Raw genomic sequence first — 20,454 nt, 5'->3', positions numbered from 1 at the left:
TGGTTAAAGGATAAAAAACCGAGATAGAAGAGCTAAATAATCTAAAGAATACTGTTGATTTGGCTTGCCATGGAGTTCAGGCTAAGAAAGGAGAAGTGAGACCAGAACACCAGTGATAGGTAAACTGAAATTAAAAAAAAAAAAAAAATTGGTGGGGAGGTTAAGGGATTGGTGACAAAATTTAAAGAAGGTAAAGAAAAAATTCTTTTGAAAAGAAGTTTTGAAGTAGAAAGTTGATTGGGAAATTTCAGAATTTAAGATCATGGAGGTAGAATTCTAAGAGTTGAGCCTTGAAGATGAAGATCTGTTATCTTTCTAAAGAACAGATGAGGGTATGTCTCTGAATGGCCTGATAACCGTTAGGGCTCCCCATTTCTCAAGATGAAGTCTTTACTCCTTACAGAAGAGAAAATTCTTCACAAGCTGGCTCCATTCTACTTTCCAGGCTAATATATCTAATAGGTCATCATTTCTTATGAACCCCATGTCCTAACTACATAGAACTCCTCTATTCCCAGAATCCTCAAGGCTGTTTCCTGAATCCTGGAGGCTTCTATACATCTTTTTTTACCTTTGCACATGCTGTTCCATTGCATGAAATGCTGTTCCTATTCTTCTCTGCCTTGCAGTCTCCTTTCTGTCTTCAAGATCTACTCAGATGTCACTTCCTCTGAGAAGTCTTCCCATTGAACATACCTTCATCTGTGCTCCTACAGTACTTTGTTCATATATCTGTTGCATTTTACCACAAGCGTATGTATTTATATGTCTGTTTTTCCAGTAGATTGTAATTCCTTGAAGTCAGAAACATCTATTTTTCTTCTGTATCCACAGTGCCAAGCACATAATATTAGTTGTTTAATATTTGCTCTTTGTTGTTGAGTTTTGAATGAATGAACTAATTTGGTACATCTCAGAATTAATGTGCATTCATGTCACCTTATAAAAATTGAGATTCTGATTAAGTCTGAGGTGCGGTCTGAGATTCCGTACTTCGGGCAAGCTCCCAGGTGTCGCCAGTGCTGCTGGTTTGTGGAATTGATCCAGAGTTTCTTTGCCCAAGTAAATAGCAGAAGCAGAGTCAAGATAAAGTTATCAGAAATGGGCAAGGGGAGCAGTTATAAGGACAGTGACATGGGAAGACCTTCAGTATAAACACTGGAGCCCCCAAAATGATAAATGCGTTAAATAATCTGGATACTTTAATCATAGAATAAAGCAGGAGACCGTTTGGAGGATGCTAGTTGGCAAGACTGGGTAATAGGGCTCTAAGACTTAACATTTTAGAAAAGAAAGATTCTTGGGCAATGGCAGCTTCTGTGAGTTGGGACTGCCATGAAGGTGTGCCTTCCACAGAGGAGGCTGTGCGGGAGAGGAGTGGTGGTAGCAGAAGCTGGCTTTTTGGGGTGGGTCATGAGAAGGGTTAGGGGCCTCCAGTATTTATTCACAATGAAATGGCATTTCCACCTGTGTAGGCAGGAATGATGAGGGAAGAGGTAAGGCCAGATTATGGGGGAAGGGAAGCCCTGAGAAGATAGTATTATTAGAATTTGACAAGTGATCATTTCCTGATCTTAAGTTTCCAGGTTCAAAGCATGAAGATGCTCTTTTTTCTTCTTTTAAACTCATAGATGAAAGAAAGTCTCACAGGTCTGGTAATGCTAAGGATAGGTACAGTAAAGCTAATTTTTTTAAATAAGTAGTGTTATAGAAAGTAATACATGCTTTTTAACATGTGAAAAATTGCAAAGATGAATAAAGAAAATATTTTAAATCTCTTCCCACTATGTTCCTTGCCTTATAATGATGTAATCAATATTAACAACCTGATGTGCACTCTGCCAGCTTTTATCCACACAAACTTATGTATACACAGACAGGAATTTTCTTTTAATTCCAAAATGGTATTTTCACATGCACGTTATTCTGAGTGTTTCTCACTTAGGTGTATGTCTTAAACATCCGTCCAAGTCAGTGAATAGAGCTGTAACTTATATTTTTCCTAAACATTTTTAAATAGCTGTGTATAAATACAGATGTACCATAGTTTGTCCTGCCATTCTCCCATCGATGGACAGTTTGATATCCTGTTTGATGAGACCAAAAAAAAAGTTTTACTGTTACCAGAGCTTCAGATAATATAATTCTGTGACTTCAGTCAGCCATACATATCAAAAATAACTTTTATATCAGTGACATCTTTTAATGAAGCACGTCAGTGTCTAGACCTGTGCTGTCCAATACAGTAGTTGCTGGTCACATGGGGCTATTTAAATTTAAATTAGTTAATATTAAATAATTTCAGTTCTTCAGTCACACTGACCACATTGCAAGTGCTCAATGGACACGTGTGTGGTGGCTACCATATTGGACAGCTCAGAATAGACCACTTGCATTATCACAGAAAGTTGTGTTGGCAACCTTGTCTGCACACTCCAGTGTTACATCTTAAAGAAGAACATATTTTTCAGTGGGTTAGTGTTTTAATGATAGTACATTTAAAAAAAAAAAATTGCCTTTATTCGTTGCTTCTGCAGTTACTTCAATGAGAATCAATACCCAGATGAAGCAAAGAGAGAAGAAATTGCAAATGCTTGCAATGCAGTTATTCAGAAGCCAGGTAAGTCAGCAAGCATAGCTTTGCTCTGTGGTGGAGTCCTCAGTTATAAATCAGCGTTCAGGATACTAAATTTCATCTTAGTTTCCCAGCTTGGTGCCGTCAGCTCAATCTTTGCCATCCTTCTGCCAGTAGTTACTGCCATGTTCTGTTCAAACAGTACATCTCAGGGATGCTGTTATGGTATTCAGAATCACATGCTCACATTGGAAACTTCCCAGGGAGTGACCCTGCAATAGGATATGAGTCCTTGGCATTATTTTTTCAAAGAATGTATAGATTTCTTTTTTCAGAAATATAAAATAAATATATCAATTCCATAGTAACTTTAAAGTTTAAAATATGTAAGCAGGGTTTGTTAATAAAAATATTGAGTTATATCTTTTTACATTTGTTGTGAATTATGTAATTCTGCTTGGGGAAGGAATTATTTTGGGGTTTGGCTTCTCTGTCCTTCCCACATTGGGATAACTTCTGCTTCTCTAGGAAAAACTTGGAGGAATTCTATTTTGAAGTCCTTGCTATTGTTTCTATGCAAGTCAACAGAGCCACTTGAACATATGTGTTTTTTTGTGTGTGTGCTATTCTACATTTTACAGTTTTTATTACCAGAAATGATTCTCATTTAAGATGGTACAACTGATCTCCATTTGTTTGGTTATTTTAATTGGCAAACAGCAATTGGCCCTCCCCTAGCTATAAGCCAGACCTCTAGCAATCTAGACCCTACGAGTCAGCTCCAAGTACATGTAAGTGAGAGCTTCTGTACCCTTATTTCAGCCCTAAAGCCATTCAGGAGCTTGAGCTATTCCTGGAAAACACTCTACCTCTTACCATTCAGACCCTAGCAAACCTGTTCTCTAGTTTCCCAGCCCACTGTGGATTAAAAGGTGAAAAACAGAAAAAAACAGAGGCAAAGGGAAGTAGTATAGGTTGTTCATTATTGGAAAGCATAGTACTACCAGTAAAAAAGGACATTTGATAGCAAAGAAGATAATAAACCTGAAGAACAAACTGAATTCTACTATCCAACATAGCTGGATTGTGTCTACATAGTTACGATGATCATAGTGACCTGTAGTCTTCAAGAAAATGTGTAATATTCTCATTAAGATGGCAGGAAACATTTAATACAAGGCCTGAAAATGTAAGCAAAGTTCAGTTATCTGGCATCTTGATACAGAATACCATATTTATCTAGAATGGTGCCAATTAAATGAAGCCTCCTTGATACCATAACGTGAACTTTGATCTGAAACCCTAGTAGACTAGACTGACTTTGTAAAATTCCTTAATAATGTATATGACTTTTTAAATTGAAGCATGTTATGTTACTAAGTGCTATTTTTTAAATTCATTTATGTGTTTATTCATTCAGTAATTTCCAAATGTGTACATGGTACTAAAAAAACATGCTAAAAAAAAAAATCTCCTCTACAATTATTATAGCAATAAATGCAATCTAAAGCATCTTTAATAAAAGAAAGGAGAAGTATCATCCCTTGAGACTTGTTCATCCTTGGGTTCCAGATATAGATTATCTGAATTTTATTGCATGCATTCACAGGCAAAAAGCTGTCAGATCTGGAACGAGTTACCTCCCTAAAAGTATATAATTGGTTTGCTAACAGACGGAAGGAGATCAAGAGGAGAGCCAATATCGGTAATGTATCAGAGAGGCTGTTTTCTCTTTTTGAAACCATTACAAACATTGTGTTTATTTTAAGAGTGCAGTTTAGAAACTTTAGGTCTAAGTGATCCTGGCATTTAAGCCTAACAAGAATTGCCCTTATGTTTTTTTTCATTGTATTCTTAATAATCCAAACTTAGTATTATTTACACTATTTTTATTATAATAATAAAACAGCATTGTTATAAAACTCATTGCTCTTAATGTTTTAGAATGTAATATTAGACATGCCCCATTGCAGATTACTTATGTGGGACACGTTAAAGGTACCTGTAGGGGCTTGAGGGAGGGAATATGATACCCTAAGCTCCTGTGTTATTACTGGACTGTAACTGAGATATGGAAACTCTGGTGGCCTAGTGGTTAAGTACTACAGCTGCTAACCAAAAGGTTGGCGGTTTGAATCCACCAGGTGCTCCTCGGAAACTCTGTGGGGCAGTTCTACTCTATCTTATAGGGTCACTATGAGTCAGAGTCAACTCAACAGCAATGGGTTTGATTTTAACTAAGATATGTATTAGGAAATACCTGATTAATAATATTAGAATAAAGACTTTCTAGACAAGGGACACAACAAAAGGCAGTAGATAAAAAGAGCATTTAAGAAATTTGAATTGATAAAATTGGGGTAGGGGATTGGTTTTGAGCTTCTAAAATTATATTTTATTTATAAACATGCTTCCAGTTCATCCTTACAGTTCTCAAATGTTTTATAAACTCCCAAGACTAGAAAGCTATCTAATTGTTGTTGTTGTTAGGTGCCGTCAAGTAGGTTCCAACTCACAGCGACCTTATGCACAACAGAAGGAAACACTGCCCGGTCCTGAGCCATCCTTACAATCATTATTATACTTGAGCTCGTTGCTGCACCCACTGTGTCAGTCCACCTCATTGAGGGTCTTCCTCTTTTCTGCTGACCCAGTACTCTGCCAAGCATGATGTCTTTCTCCAGGAACTGATCCCTCCTGACAACATGTCCAAAGTATGTAAGATGTAGTCTCACCATCCTTGCTTCTAAGGAGCATTCTGGTTGTACTTCTTCTAAGACAGATTTATTCATTCTCCTCCCAGTCCAATGTATGTTCAGTATTCTTTGCCAACACCACAATTCAAAGGTGTCAGTTCTTCTTCAATCTTCTTTATTCATTGTCCAGCTTTCACATGCATATGATGTGATTGAAAATACCATGGCTTGGGTCAGGCGCACCTTAGTCTTCAAGGTGACATCTTTGCTCTTCAACACTTTGAAGAGGTCCTTTGCAGCAGATTTGCCCAATGCAATGCGTCTTTTGATTTCTTGACTGCTGCTTCCATGGCTGTTGATTGTGGATCCAAGTAAAATGAAATCCTTGACAACTTCAATCTTTTCTCCATTTATCATGATGTTGCTCATTGGTCCAGTTGTGAGGATTTTTGTTTTCTTTATGTTGAGGTGTAATCCATACTGAAGGCTGTGGTCTTTGATCTTCAAGTCCTCTTCACTTTCAGGAAGCAAGGCTGTAGCATCTGTATAATGCAGGTTGTTAATGAGTCTTCCTCCAATCCTGATTTCATGTTCTTCATATAGTCCAGCTTCTCATATTATTTGCTCAGCATACAGATTGAATAGGTATGGTGAAAGAATACAACCCTGACACACACCTTTCCTGACTTAAACCAATCAGTATCCCCGTGTTCTGTCCGAACAACTGCCTCTTGATCTATGTAAAATTGTGCTCTTGATCATGAGCACAATTAAGTGTTCTGGAATTCCCATTCTTTGCAGGGTCATCCATAGTTTGTTATGATCCACACAGTCGAATGTCTTTGCATAGTCAATAGAACACAGGTAAACATCCTTCTGGCATTCTCTGCTTTCAGCCAGGATCCATCTGACATCAGCAATGATATCCCTGGTTCCACATCCTCTTCTGAAACTGGCCTGAATTTCTGGCAGTTCCCTGTCAATATGCTGCTGCAGCCGTTTTTGAATGACCTTCAGCAAAATTTTGCTTGCGTGTGAGATTAATGATATTGTTCTATAATTTCCACATTCGATTGCATCATATTTCTTGGGAATAGGCATAAATATGGATCTCTTCCAGTCAGTTGGCCAGGAAGCTCTCTTCCATATTTCTTGGCATAGACGAGTGAGCACCTCCAGCACTGCATCTGTTTGTTGAAACATCTCAGTTGATATTCCATCAATTCCTGGAGCCTTGTTTTTCGCCAGTACCTTCAGAGCAGGTTGGACTTCTTCCTTCAGTACCATCGGTTCCTGATCATATGCCACCTCTTGAAATGGTTGAACATCGACTAATTCTTTTTGGTGTAATGACCCTGTGTATTCCTTCCATCTTCTTTTGATGTTTTCCTGCATCATTTAATATTTTCCCCATGGAATCCTTCACTATTGCAACTCAAGGCTTGAATTTTTTCTTCGGTTCTTTCAGCTTGAGAAATGCCGCACGTGTTCTCCCCTTTTGGTTCTCCATCTCCAGGTCTTTGCACATGTCATTATAATACTTTACTTTGTCTTCTCAAGCTGCCCTTTGAAATCTTCTGTTCAGTTCTTTTACTTCATCAATTCTTCCTTTTGCTTTAGCCGCTCAACGTTCGAGAGCAAGTTTCAGAGTCTCTTCTGACATCCATCTTGGTCTTTTCTTTCTTGCCTGTCTTTTCAGTGACCTCTTGCTTCATGTATGATGTCCTTGATATCATTCCACAACTTGTCTGGTCTTTGGTCACTAGTGTTCAATGCATCAAATCTATTCTTCAGATGGTCTCTAAATTCAGGTGGGATGTACTCAAGGTCATATTTTGGCTCTCGTGGACTTGCTCTGATTTTCTTCAGTTTCAGCTTGAACTTGCATATGAGCAATTGATGGTCTGTTTCACAGTCGGCCCCTGGCCTTGTTCTGACTGAGGATATTGAGCTTTTCCATCATCTCTTTCCACAGATGTAGTCAATTTGATTACTGCGTGTTTCATCTGGCGAGGTCCATGTATATATGTTGGTGAAAGAAGGTATTTGCAATGAAGAAGTTGTTGGTCTTGCAAAATTCTGTCATTCCATCTCCAGCATTGTTTCTATTACCAAGGCCATATTTTCCAACTACTGATCCTTCTTCTTTGTTTCCAGCTTTCGCATTCCAATCACCAGTAATTATCAATGCATCTTGATTGCATGTTTGATCAATTTCAGACTGCAGCAGCTGATAAAAATCTTATTTTTCTTCATTTTTGGCCTTAGTGGTTGGTGCATAAATTTGAATTAATTAGTTAACAAGTAGTTATTAAGCACCTAACAGCTTCTCAAACCTTACATGTATAGCATCAGGGGCTCAAGAATGTCAAATATATATCTCCCCTGACCCGTGTGCCATTGAATTTCATCCATCTGAAGTTTAAAAAAAATAAGTTGAGGAATCTAAGTTCTTGTTTAGTTACACTTTCATTTCTTCAACACAAAAGTTAATTTAGTATTTCACCCATTATAATAATGTAACAGGTAATTTAGGGATCTATTTGCTTTTTTCGAAGAAGCAGCAATCCTGGAGAGTCATGGGATAGATGTACAGAGTCCAGGAGGCCATTCTAACAGTGATGACGTCGATGGAAATGACTACTCAGAGCAGGTGAACAGTTGAACAGAGGTTCTTGGTTACAGAGTGGATGGGACAGTGTGACAACTCAGGTCTGTGGGTGTGTTTTGTACGGGGTGGGGGAGGGGAAACAATCTAACGTCCTCCCATTCTGCTTAGATGTCTAGTTAGATTTCATGTAATTTGAAGGAATGTGGTAAGATTCAGTTGTCCTGTTGAATTGTGAGAAATCGTTATTCACCCACATGGATTTATTGTCATACAACAGGATACTTGGCAAGTACGCAATGGGGAGGAGGAGGAGGGAAGAAGTTCAGAGGGAGGCAGAGAAGCAGAGAAGGTAGAAGAAGAGAGGAGGATCTGATCCAAACAAGCAAGTTACACCATTCACCACATACACACTCAATGTTTGAGAAATACTAGGGGCAACTGGGTAGCTGTAATCCATGCCTAAACATGTACCAATACAGGATGCAATGGCAAGTCCCACCCACTATGGCCCCATTGCAGTAGGAACCCTCGTACCAAGATGAGTGGTTCTTCCAGAGTCTCCCTGGCACGTTGACACACATCCTTTCATCAGTGCAATACCTGCATGTCTTCCCGTTTCACCATGGTGTACTCCTCATTGCCTGGAAAACACTTACTTAATTATAGCCACTGGATGGAATAATTCAGTAACTAAGAATGTAGGAGTTATTCCCCCCACATATCTATTGTCATATTTCATTAAAATTTTTTATAGGGTTTAGAGTTCATTTCCATTTGGAATATGAAGAGAATATGCAGCCTTTTCCCCTAGACCCCACCCAGCAGGAAAACGTTCACGCTTTCCCAGGGTGTTTACACCTTTTCCTTGCCCCTCAGCCAGCTCATAAATATAGTCCACTGTGTTCCAAACTGTAGTTTCCCCTATTCTTTCTTTCTACCAACTGTTGTATAGCCTCTGTTTGCCAGCTTGAGCAGACACTGCAAGGCTGCTGCATTTCTACACTGATCCTTTTTAAACTCTAAAGGCTAATCTGTGAAAATGACAATGAAACAATGATATCCACACTTCCCAAGAGTTCCTTTTTTTCCTTTTAGGACTCCAAAACATATCTCAGACCTTTCACTCAAGAGAATGTCCTATAAGTCTTTTTAATTAGAAACATTCTTGTTATTTTTCAGTCTACTTCCATAGATGGCTCGTTCCCATCTTGTTTTACAGATGCCCTAAGTAGTACATCCCATGCTTTTTTCCCTAAGAGACTTACCCTTTCAGAGTTCTTTGATACAGAATTCCCCTGAAGATGTGACAGGTGAGAAACTTACCCCTTATTTGTAACACCATCTTCAGTCCCTGACATATATCCCAAAATGCCAGTTTCCTTTCACGGCTTTATTTTTTAGCACATGGAGCTTGTCTGTGGAAGGAGTGCTTCACACTCCTGCTAAATAAAATACCTGCCACTTTCATTACACAGCTGCCTTACAGCAGGAGAATTCCACACTTCATATCCATTTCAGGCAGTTAATACTTTTGAACTGTCGTAACTTAAAATTATTTCTTTCTTTTTGGCAAAAATGCATTTTTAACTGTAAAGTAGTGGGCATTTGGTCTGCAAGATATTGTTCTGTAGTTTTAAACTTTGTTTAGTTTTCTCAGTTAAATAGAGAGATACCCTGAATTCTAATAATTTGATTGAAAGAATGCCAGTCTAGAAGCTAATAGCTTATGTGTATGGCCTTCAAGATTAGTTCTTTGTTTCAAACCAAAAGATCCAAATTGTTGGTTTTATATCAGTCACTCCAGGTTTGATCATCATCACCAGCAATCTTTCTGAAAGAAAGAATAAAATCCCCAGTAAAAAAAAAAAACATATTAGTACTTTTTATTAGTTGGATCATAAAAATGTCATCAACTCTGAGTCTCTGGACCTGTATCCATCCAGTGTCTACCTAAATACAGTTCACCTTTATCATGAGACCCTCCCATATTCTGTTTCCTTCATGAATGTTCTACCTCCCCTGCCCCAGCATGTCTTTCTGTGAGCTGGAGAATTTTAGCACTCCACTAATAACATCTTGTTTCTTATTTCTGCACATCTAGGATGACAGCACTAGCCATAGTGACCACCAAGACCCCATCTCATTAGCTGTGGAAATGGCGGCAGTCAACCACACTATCTTGGCATTGGCCTGTCAAGGGGCCAGCGAAATCAAGACAGAGGCCCTGGATGACGACTGATCAGGAAGGATTAAACATAAGACGTTAACTTAGTTTTAGATGTAGCACCTTAGCAGACTTTCCTTGGTCCTTAACATGTGTTCTTAACAGTATAACTTTACAGTTTCTTGTATGTCAGTTAGCCGTTAGGGTCTTGTTCTGTGAAGATGGCATGGTGCCCTCAGCCTTTGCATATACTCTCTCAGTATTAATTCCCAGTAAATAATAACCAACCAACCAACCAAACTTCTCTCTCCCAGCCCCTGAGGCTAGAAAATCTTGCTGCTCCGTCTTAGCATTCCAAGAAAGTGCTTCCAGGTATTTAGATAGCCCTCAGTTCTCAAATATTAGACAATGTATAAAATCTTGGATACCTTTAGATTCATGTAACACTAGTCTGTACACCCTTTTCCTTCCCCAAGACTGATAGGATGCAAGCTGAGGTCGTTTGGCACAGGATGGACAGACACCACTTGGGGAGTATCCACAGAGTAAAAGGAACACTATAGTCCCCACCTCAGCATGAGAATAATTGATTTCCAGCTGCAATAAGCCGTGCCTCATTATAGTCACACTGTGGCTAGATTATATTTCTTTGGGTGCTGTGCTAAGAATGTCAGTGGATTTTGGTTGATGTTAACATGCCTAACACAGACATCCTTTCCTTTCACAAGCTGTGTGACTTAGTAGATAAAATACTGCCTTCTGCCTTTGGGACCATGATTTAAAAAAAAGACAAAGAAACAAAACCCAGCTTGAGAGCATTGGAAAAAATATGACCTGAATGTCTAATGGATGCTAAAGTCCAGTTCTCAGAACCACTGTACTTTATGTGGCACAATTACCAATGCCTGCCTGGAAAAGTCCTGAGGTCATCATAGAAGTTACTTTGCCTCCTCTCTGTGTCCCCTTTTCCCTACTACAAGGATGAAACTGAGGTCAAACATGAGTGAATGAACTTACTGTCTTTGTGTCTATTAACTGAGGCCCCTCAATGTGAGAGGTTGAGGAGGACTTTATAATGGGATTATGCTGACTATCACAAGTGCAAATACCTAGAAAGGAGCAGAAAAAAGCAGGGGACATTTACCACACATTGTGGCGGTGTGAGAACACAACGAGATGTGACTGCTTTAGTGTTCTCTTTACTCTGTCCTTGTAGAGGTATGAAAAGCTATATTGCTACAGGCAATTTGTTTAATAATTGGAAGCCATATTGATAATGGATGTGGTAATATTTGTAAAGTTTAATCTACTTTAAGTGGCAGTAACTAATGGAATTTTTGTCCTTGATCACATATGTAGTACTTTTGTTACTTTTTAAAGATATTTATATTTGATAAATCCTTTTTTCATTTTGAGAACTCAAAATACCAAACAGTGAATTTGTGTTATAAAGTCACCCTGTGATCACCTTGTCATCTAGTAGCAAAATGATGAACTACTCATGCATCAAAGAAAATTACATCTGCTGGTCTTGTATGAAGTGATCTCTTGACATCCCGATTAAATGACACACTGTCACTGCAGGTAAGAGGAGACAGCATTCAGCGTAGCAGCATAGGGTGCATCTGCGGGAGGCTCAAGTGCTGCGTGTGTTCTGCCTCATTCCATCTCTCCTTTCTACGAATAATGAAGCCTTGGTTAAAGGGGAATATGGGGCTTGGTAATAAGCAGAGCTTCTGTCGTTATGTCTGTTATCTGAAAACAATTTCTAAAGTAGAAGGAAGGTGCCATTTCCTCACCACTTCACCCCTCCTCCCCCACCAGATGTATTCAACTTAAAACCATTGAGAGAGAGACTTACCTTCCTTGTTTTCCCTTTCTTATTACTGAGACATTACATACCCACCAGTTTTCAGCTGGTCTAACTCTACGTAAGGCACACACTGACTAGACCATCTCCCTCTCTGTTTATTTTGCTTACATAAGTGAGGAAAAGTCTTTGAGAGGACTTGAAAGTGCTTCAGAGACCTTTGTGCAAGCCTGATCCTACTCTCGTCTGTGGATTTCAGGGGGAAAACGCATGTGCTTTTTCCAACTTCCCAGAATTGAAGTAAAGCGGAGCAGTCTTTCCTGTTTCACTGTATTACTTGAACCAACCATTTCAAGAGTAGTATTTGTTAATCTCAGGAATGATCCCCTCGCTTCTATTCTTTCTTGGTTTGTTTGACTTTTTATTTCAATTAGGACATGTATTATCTTTCTTTCCTTTTATTAGAAAAAATATAACATATCTTCTCATTTTGGTGGAATTTTGTCTGCTTATTCTCAGTTGAGTCAGAAAGAAAATGAAAGAAAAAAGTATACTCTTTGACAAGCCACATCCATGATTTATTGTAAGGAGATTATTATAATTGATAGCTTCTTAATGATAGGATTGCTACTACCATTTGTTCTTGCTGGCCTTTTTAAAGGAACAGACTCAAACTGTTAGACAGCTGCAGTTTCTAAAGAAATACAATGATAGCCACAGAAAAGCTAAAAGGTTTCATTATTTTAAGACTTATGGAAAGAAAGAAAAATCTTTTGGGAATAAAGGAGAATTAGTATCCATGAAGGCAGTACCAGGCCCTATCTGGCAATGTGGTAAAACTGAAAGAATATTCCTACCAGTGTAGGATAGTATCCTATTCAGTTCAGTAGAAATAGAAGGAAGGGAAATAGATTTCACCAACAATTCTCTGATTAGAGAACACTGCTAGCCTCCTATAAAGACCTACTGCCTTACCTATAACTTTTGGTTTTTCACCAAGAGTCTACTTTTGGACCTCGATTTAAATCTTCCATCGGTTTTCTATTTGTCCTCAGGTTCAGTTCTGCTGTCTTGTCCCAGCCACTTTCATTCTCATAATGGCACATGAAGTTGCCACTGTTTAATCTGTAATATCTTTAGATGAGAGATTTTTTTTTTTTCTTAAGCTTTTTCAGACTTTAGAGGTGGTATTAAATTAGAAACCCTAAGCTGCTCTATTACTGGAAGAAAAATATCCAAGCTCTTAAGAATTTTATGCCCTTTGGTGGCTCTGTTCCTCTTCTCTCACCACGTCTGTCCTTCAGGCCTGAAAGGACTCTCTCAGGGGCTGTTCCTTCCTGTTTGAGGAAGACTTTATTAAAATGTGTGGGGTGGGAGGAATCTTACTGACTGTTATTCATGTAATTTATCTGTTACTATTTTTTTCTCTCTTGCTATATTTAAAGATACTTTAATTGAATTACAGAGGTCAGATGGGTGAACTTCCTACTTTTTTTACAACACAACTTTACATAGGGACCTTTTAAAGATGGACCATCCAAATGCAATGTCTGCCTGTCTGTTTATAGCCCTAACATCAGATGAAGGCCCAGTATGGACAATACAGTACACTCGTATCTGAGACCTTATGGAGCCATTCAGTACCAAGTAGACATCTTGGTTTATTTCAACAAAGCTTATAATGGTGGAGCGTCCCTTAAGGCAGTTTCCTTCTTCACAATCTGAATCCTTTAAATGGTTGGTAAATGTCGTTACCTCCCACCTATCCATGAGTTCTGTACAGTTTCCAACATTGTCATTTGGTGGGACAGCCCCCCACATACATTCCTATGACCCTTCACAGGAAGAAGGAACCTGGGGCAGAAAGGCATGGAACCCCTTCTAGGGTACCTTTTGCCCCAGCTCAGTAGGGATGGCCACCTAAAGATGTGAGGAAGAAGTGCATTAACACTGAGGCATGCGATTGTGGTACTCCAGTTCCTGGTAGATAATCCACTGATCAGTAACACCTATTTTGGGTTCAGACATCCAAAGGTATTTTTACCTTGAAGGAAAAAAAAACTCAAGAACTAATACAGGTGTTTCAGTTCTCCCTATTTGGCCTTTGTCTTTAGGAAACATTGGTTTTCAGATCTTTCCTCTTGAATTCCAACCATCAGACACCAACTATAAAACAGACTTTCATTCAGTCAGGAATCTCCAATCACATTCTCTCAGTCTTCTTCCATTTTTGTCTGTGCTCCAGAACTGGTTCTGATCTGACCTGGAATCTGTTACCTTTGATAGCTGGCAGAGCGGGTGGGTATGGTCCATTTCTTGACACAGCTGCTCCTTCCTGCTTTGCAGCCCATCCTTTTTGACAGCTACATATTCCACTGACCAGCTACATTCTCTATCTTTACAACAGTGGAAATAGTCCCTTTTTTCATAAGTGAACCCCACCCCTGTCCTAAAAATGTGAACTTTAAGTCCTTACTGTCTCTTTGCTCTTAAGAAGGGTTTGGTTAGAAGCAGTCTTCCCATTTAACTCACGGCTCTGCCTTTTAAAATTGCTTTTTGTCATTTGTTATTCAGAGAACGAGCAAAGTATTTTTTCCCCAATGAGTCTCAGCAGATTCTTAGGCAATAATTTTTCTTGTTGATGATTTTGTTCTTGGTAACACTCTACATTGAGTAGTCCTGACCCTGTACATTGTGTGTTGATTTTCTGTGTTAATCTCTGTGATTTTCATCTTAAGTCAGTGATGATAGTTTTTGTCCTTTTGTTGTTGTGGTTATTGGCAGTGTTTTACTACTGTATTCATTGGGGCTGCATTGAGACCAGCCAAATCCATTTATAGCTTTACTGAGCCGGATCTACTTGTCAAGACTTCCCAAATAAAAGTTGGGCACATTGACCAGCTTCTGCTGGTGGCATCTTGTGGGCGGGGGGGATGCTTTGGGGTGAGGGTGGGAATTACACATATAAAGCATTCCTTTTCTGGGTGCTCTTTAAATAGCAAGGATCTTTAATCAGGATTTGGGGATCAGTTGTCAGCCATAGTGAATTTGGCAAATGGAGCTGCATGCCCTGAAAGCCCTCTTACTGTTTCTTTCTTCCATATTGTCTGATTTACATTGCCTAGTGATGCCTAAGTTATCCAGTTTAAAGGTATTGCACAGTAATGAGAATGGAAGGTTTTCCAGAGGAGGCAACTGAATGGCCAGTGCTTTGCTGAGGCAGTTATCCTCTGAGGAGACTGCGATAGTATGCTGGGCGGAGTACAGGACCTTCCTTTTTTCTGTAATGTGGACTCCTTCATTATATACTGTTTGTTTCAAAAGATGACTGTCACTTAAAAAGAAAGATCCCCTTGCCACTTTGAAAAGAATTTACGATACTAAGGTTGGCAGGAAAGGCTTTTTGAATGCATCAAGCCAACAAGTCAGTTTTCTGATTAAAGAAACTTCTCTCTCACAAACAGGTTATGTTGGGAAACTCTGTTCTTAATTCTCTTTATTTATTAGCCTCAATGATATGCTGCCACTCTTGCCATCTTAGAGGGCCGATCGTTGACTCATTTCTCTCTGAAGTGCAGCTCTGTGCCTGTGTATGTACATTCAAGAGCTAGAAGTTTCTGTGCTAGCTTTATTGTTCTTTCTTGGTGGAGATGAGAAATAGCAGCAACAAGAAACCTCATGATCTGAGAAATCCAGTTTCTTCTAACCCTGGGGTTTTTGTTCATTTTGTTTTTATCAAGGGGCGAAGAAATGCAGGAGAGAAAAGATTGAGAGAAAATTTGTATGCACCCAGGTATCTTACACAACCTTCTTATCATAGTCACCCAGGGGTTTCACAGACATAGTAAGTGCCTCAGGGTTACAAACATCCACATCTCTTAACTTCTTTCTGACTCTTTATACTGTGCTGGGGCCAGGCAGTAAGCAGAACTAAATAGAGTTGATTTTATTCAGGTGAAATCTAACTGGCATTGTTATACCACTTGACAGTTTACCACGCACGTCTCACACCCATGATCTCATTAGCTAGCTCCCTAACAACAAACAGAAGGCTGCATCTGCAGGGAGCAGCTTTGCCTTTTCCCTCCCCTGCCATCCATTTAACTTGGTAATTTTTCAGATCTCTTTGCCCCAGTGTTCCCCGAGTGGTATTTGGACTCTCTGTGCCCTCCAGTGAGTGTCCAGGCACCCAGGTGCAGGTGGCATATGGAAAGCAGTGGGTTGTGTGCTGTCATCGCTCTGGGGTTACCCCAGTGAGGGGCGTGTGTGCACATACAGCCTAGCTCTTGCTTGGGATACCAGCTCCTTCAGCTCCATTTTCATTTTCTCTCTCTTTTAAATAAAAATGGCTCTGTACAGCCATAATAACGCTCAAATTCACATTGGTGTGCTGTGATCAAATGAACGTTTGGCTGAATCTTTTCAAATTGTAACCATGGTAATTTGAGGGGGGTGGCATAGAATGACTATATAAAAATATAATGACAATTGCTCTGAATGACTGAGTGTCCTCCTGACATGTAATTAGCTGTTTTAGCAAGATGTGGATTGGCGTGGTCATAACTAAAAGGATTTCTGTCCTTTATATGATTGAAAATGGCAGATGTCCCATCCCCTTGTCCCTTTTAGCACTAATGCTCCCGGGAACATTTGAAACAGCAACCCAGTAAACTAAAATAATGACATGGTGCTCACGTTCTCTCAAGTGGAAGAATAGGATTTGGATTTATTTCAGCTTCAAAATGGAAGCCTTTGCTTATTGCTCCCCATGTGACTTCTAAAGTATTTGAAACCTCTGTCTCACATCCACTTGCAGCCTGTTCTACCTTTCAGTAGAAACCACAGTCAGAATTCCAAACTAGCCAACCACAGACAGGCCCTCTAGGTCACTGTCCCACTTGCTAACCAGCTACCGTATCATGTTGGCCTGACTTAAGGACATTTACTGCTTAATGAGCTCCCTAGAATTTTCAGAGTTTTCCTTGGTTATGTGATATGTCCACTGCCATCACTGCAGGAAAGTATTTATCAAACAGCAGTTTACATAGGGGTTAAGTAAGGTTTTCCTTATTGAATCATATGATCTAGAACAAACAACACGACACGAACACATAAGAATGAATTTATACCTACCAGCTTTAAACAGCTATGTGGCATAAAGGGAGTACTGGTACTTGCAATATCCTAAAGTTCCTGGAGCAAAAGAACACCAGTGAATTTTCCCCAGCTTTTCTTACATCACTGTTCAATGTTGTCACCAGCGTTATTCTGTTAGGGGTTTCTTTTGTTATCCTGAGTTTTCCCCACTTCTCTTCTTCCAACCACCCTGTCCTGTGGGTTGTCATGTGGTCTTAACTCCCTACACAGCCACGACCGTGGCATCCACTCTTCTCACGCTGAGGTATCAGACACTGGATGAGAGCTGCAGAGTCGCAGCTAGCCCTGCTCTAGCATATGTAGGTTTTTTATTTTTTCTTTTTCCATCACTTGCAGAAGTTTTTATTCTGTTGTATGATCAAGAGTGAGCCTGCAAGAACACCAGCACCCAACATAGTGCCAAAGGTCCCTCATGAGCAGTTTGTCTCCAGGAGGCTCACAGTTGTGCTAGGCAAGCCCAGGTTCCGGAGCCCTTCCTTTCTCAGGGCTGGACACTCCAAGATTGGTTAGTAGCCACTAAAGAAAATACAGCTCTTGCCTTTTTCTTTCTTTCTTTTTTTTTTTCATATTTTGCTGCTTCCCCTCATACACATCTTTTCCCTCCTCCATGTATCTGAAGGAATCCTAACCTAGCTTAACTGTCTAATTACAAAATCAGTTTTATAAAATGCTGAGGTGGGCAGCTTATTTATAATTGTCCTCTTCTCTCCACCAACAAACACACACACCTTTAGAGTTGAGGAAAGGTCCTTATGCCACAGTATTGTTTTACTTTTTTTCTTCCCAAAATACCTACAGTAACAATCGAATGTGTACTAGTTGGGCTAGATCAGGAAAAAAAAAATGTGTAAAAGGTTTTTGCTTAGCATTTCTCTTTGTGTAAGATATAAAAGCAACTTTGTGCCCATGCACCCTGCACACCTGCATTCCAGAGATACGTACGTCATGGAGCCTGCTTGCAGTGGGACCCTACCTGTCTTCATGACAACTGAAATGATTATGAATTTATGACACCGAAGATTAGAGCATCCCTTTGCTTATTTGCTCAGCTGAAAGATAGCTAAATATCTTCATTATAATTTAGAGCAAGTCTTAAGATTAAAAATTCTGAGATCTGACTAACCAAAACCAAACCAAACCCAGTGCCATCAAGTCGATTCCGACTCATAGTGACCCTACAGGACAGAGTATAACTGCCCCATAGAATTTCCAAGGAGCACCTGGCGGGCTGACCCTTTGGTTAGCAGCTGTAGCACTAAACCACTATGCCACCGGGGTTTCTAAGCTCTGACTAGACGACTAGAATACTGATTTGAGAGACATGCAGTAAAACAGCCAGCAGAACATTCTGATGATTTGCTTACATTGAAAGGAAATAGAATTATCATTGCAGTTAAAACCTTGTAACATGGTCTCTTATTTTAGGGATCAGAGTATTAGATGTGCTGCCGAAGGGATGGTGCTCTTCAGAAAGAACTGGAGTTGGGAAGATTTCCCTTCCCAGGTGTCTCCAGAGAACACTTTGGTGACTCAAAAAACAAACTAGCACCCCGCTCCCCTTTCCCTAATAAGAAAAGAAACCCAACTCACAAAAATGGGTGAAAACATAGGGGGTGTTTACCCATGAAATTTTTTTTTTTTCTATTTTAAAGAAACATCAAAAGAAAATTGTTCTTAGAAGAAACTGGAGTAAAGATGCTGTCATTCTAAACCGTAATACAAAAAGAGAGAGACCTCCCGAGCATTCGAAGGTCATGGTAATAGCAGGCGCCATTCACTCAGCATGTACTCTGTGCCGGGTGCGTTACTGAGTGTGTTTACACACACCATCTCTTCATTACTCAAAGATTCACGGACCCTACACTGAGCAATACCACCCTACAAAGTCCTTCATGAGTAAAATTTCCAGTCACTTTTTTCATTTTAGTAGAATATTAATCATAAAATGGCACGTGTAGGAAAAGCCAGCCTGTCCCTGCTCTGAATGAACTCACTGGATCTGAGCCGTTTCGTTTTCTTCCATGGCAGCTTTGAAGAATCCCCACAGTCACACTGCAGCATTGCTGTCGCTGTCTGGCACTCCATTCCCTCTAATACTGGACTGGCATTGTCATTATGGTCTAGATACCATAGCCTAGGCCTTTTTTGTCATGGTTAGCCTTCCTCCCTGGTTAGTTAGTGCTGGCGACAGAAATGCACTTAACTCGGTGACGCTCTGCAACCGTGATGGGAAACATTTTGTTTCCACTCTGTGGTGTCAGGGATGCAGATGTGAAAGTCTTGCCTTTGGGGAAGAAGCGTAGATGGCTGTCTTAACAGTGTGAGTACTGAGAGGAGCTAGAACTCATTTGCACTCTTGAGGTGTTGTTCCAGTTAGTGAAGGCAAAGAACGTTAAAATTGCTCATGTTTCCTGCTTTCTCTCTAGTCAGCGCTTCTAGTGTTTTCTTAGTGCCTGTAACTTTCAGGCACCCTGCTGGTATTTATGTTTTGCTAAACCATTCCAGCTTGCTGTGCCATCCCTGCCATCACAGCCATGACTTGGAGGTGGAGAACCAGAGAAGGCTGTGGTGCTGGGCCAGTACTTGTGGAAACCCGAAGCTCGTATTCTGATGCTGAATGAGTGCCAGCCCTGCCTTGGGCACTCAGTGGTTCTGCATGAGCCTTCAGTGGCCAGTAAATAGCAGTTTCATGGAGACAGATCCAGGTACTTGGCTCAGCGTAAGACCACCCCACTTTCTTATAGTCCGAATCCAGCAAAGCAGCAAGGTGTCTTGAGGATTGGAGGATCCCTGTCCCTGCCATGGCTCATGTGGAGGCTCGGTGGTTGTTGGTCAGGGACCCTGAACAAAGGACGTGGGCTCCCAACTGAACTGAGGATTCAGCCAGCCTGGAATTCCATGTTCCTCCCTTCCCTTTTCTACCTCTTTTCCTTTTAAAAATGAGTGCTTGTCCAGTGGTTGGTTCTTTGATTATCTTGCTCTTAACCCACTCTGTCATGTCATGGACAACCTGAATGAAAGCCCAGGAGGGTGAAAGCCACAGCTTTGAGATCATCTCTGCAAGAAAACCCACTAGGCTTATGAGTTAGGATTGATGATCCCAATAATAGACATTTTTCATTCCCTGGTTAATGGGTGTTTTTATTATCCAATACCTCCTCCCCCCCTAAAGAAAATTTCATTTGAAGGGAAGAAGGCATGCATGGCTTCCAGTTTGGTATTGATCCAGATTTTCTTCTCTGGTGGTGGTTTGATGCCACTGAACTTTGGAATGGAGGCATTGTTTAACTCTTCCATAGGAAGAGGACATAATCACAAAGTTCCATTCATGGTGAGACAAGTCATAAGACTTGTTTCAAGGTTTAGTCCTCCCTGTGTGACTTTTCCAATTTCGTATCACTTCCAAGTCAGGCCTGAATTTCAGTCTTTGTTGTGGCTTCC

At 40.1% G+C, this 20,454-nt stretch overlaps 1 protein-coding gene across 8 annotated transcripts in view; it reads left to right on the top strand.

The window, feature by feature from the left end:
• The window catches only part of HMBOX1 (homeobox containing 1), a 298,479-nt gene extending 278,040 nt beyond the window's left edge, over nucleotides 1-20,439 (top strand). For 2 of the 8 annotated variants that reach the window (XM_064271910.1, XM_064271911.1), the window contains exons 7-10: nucleotides 2,538-2,620; nucleotides 4,185-4,280; nucleotides 7,830-7,924; nucleotides 9,984-20,433. In XM_064271910.1, coding sequence (XP_064127980.1) covers nucleotides 2,538-2,620; nucleotides 4,185-4,280; nucleotides 7,830-7,924; nucleotides 9,984-10,121 — 412 coding nt within the window. In that variant the 3' untranslated portion in view covers nucleotides 10,122-20,433. Of the gene's footprint in view, nucleotides 1-2,537; nucleotides 2,621-4,184; nucleotides 4,281-7,829; nucleotides 7,984-8,159; nucleotides 9,955-9,983 lie in introns of those variants that run through there. The other 6 variants (XR_010318531.1, XM_064271916.1, XM_064271913.1 and 3 more) reach the window with 6 other exon arrangements.
• Nucleotides 20,440-20,454: the final 15 nt, after the last annotated feature.

The sequence above is a fragment of the Loxodonta africana genome, chromosome 19, assembly GCF_030014295.1.
Source record: "Loxodonta africana isolate mLoxAfr1 chromosome 19, mLoxAfr1.hap2, whole genome shotgun sequence".
Taxonomy (NCBI): domain Eukaryota; kingdom Metazoa; phylum Chordata; class Mammalia; order Proboscidea; family Elephantidae; genus Loxodonta; species Loxodonta africana.
Note: the sequence above shows the minus strand (reverse complement) of the source record. Positions and strands in the feature narration are given on the sequence as shown.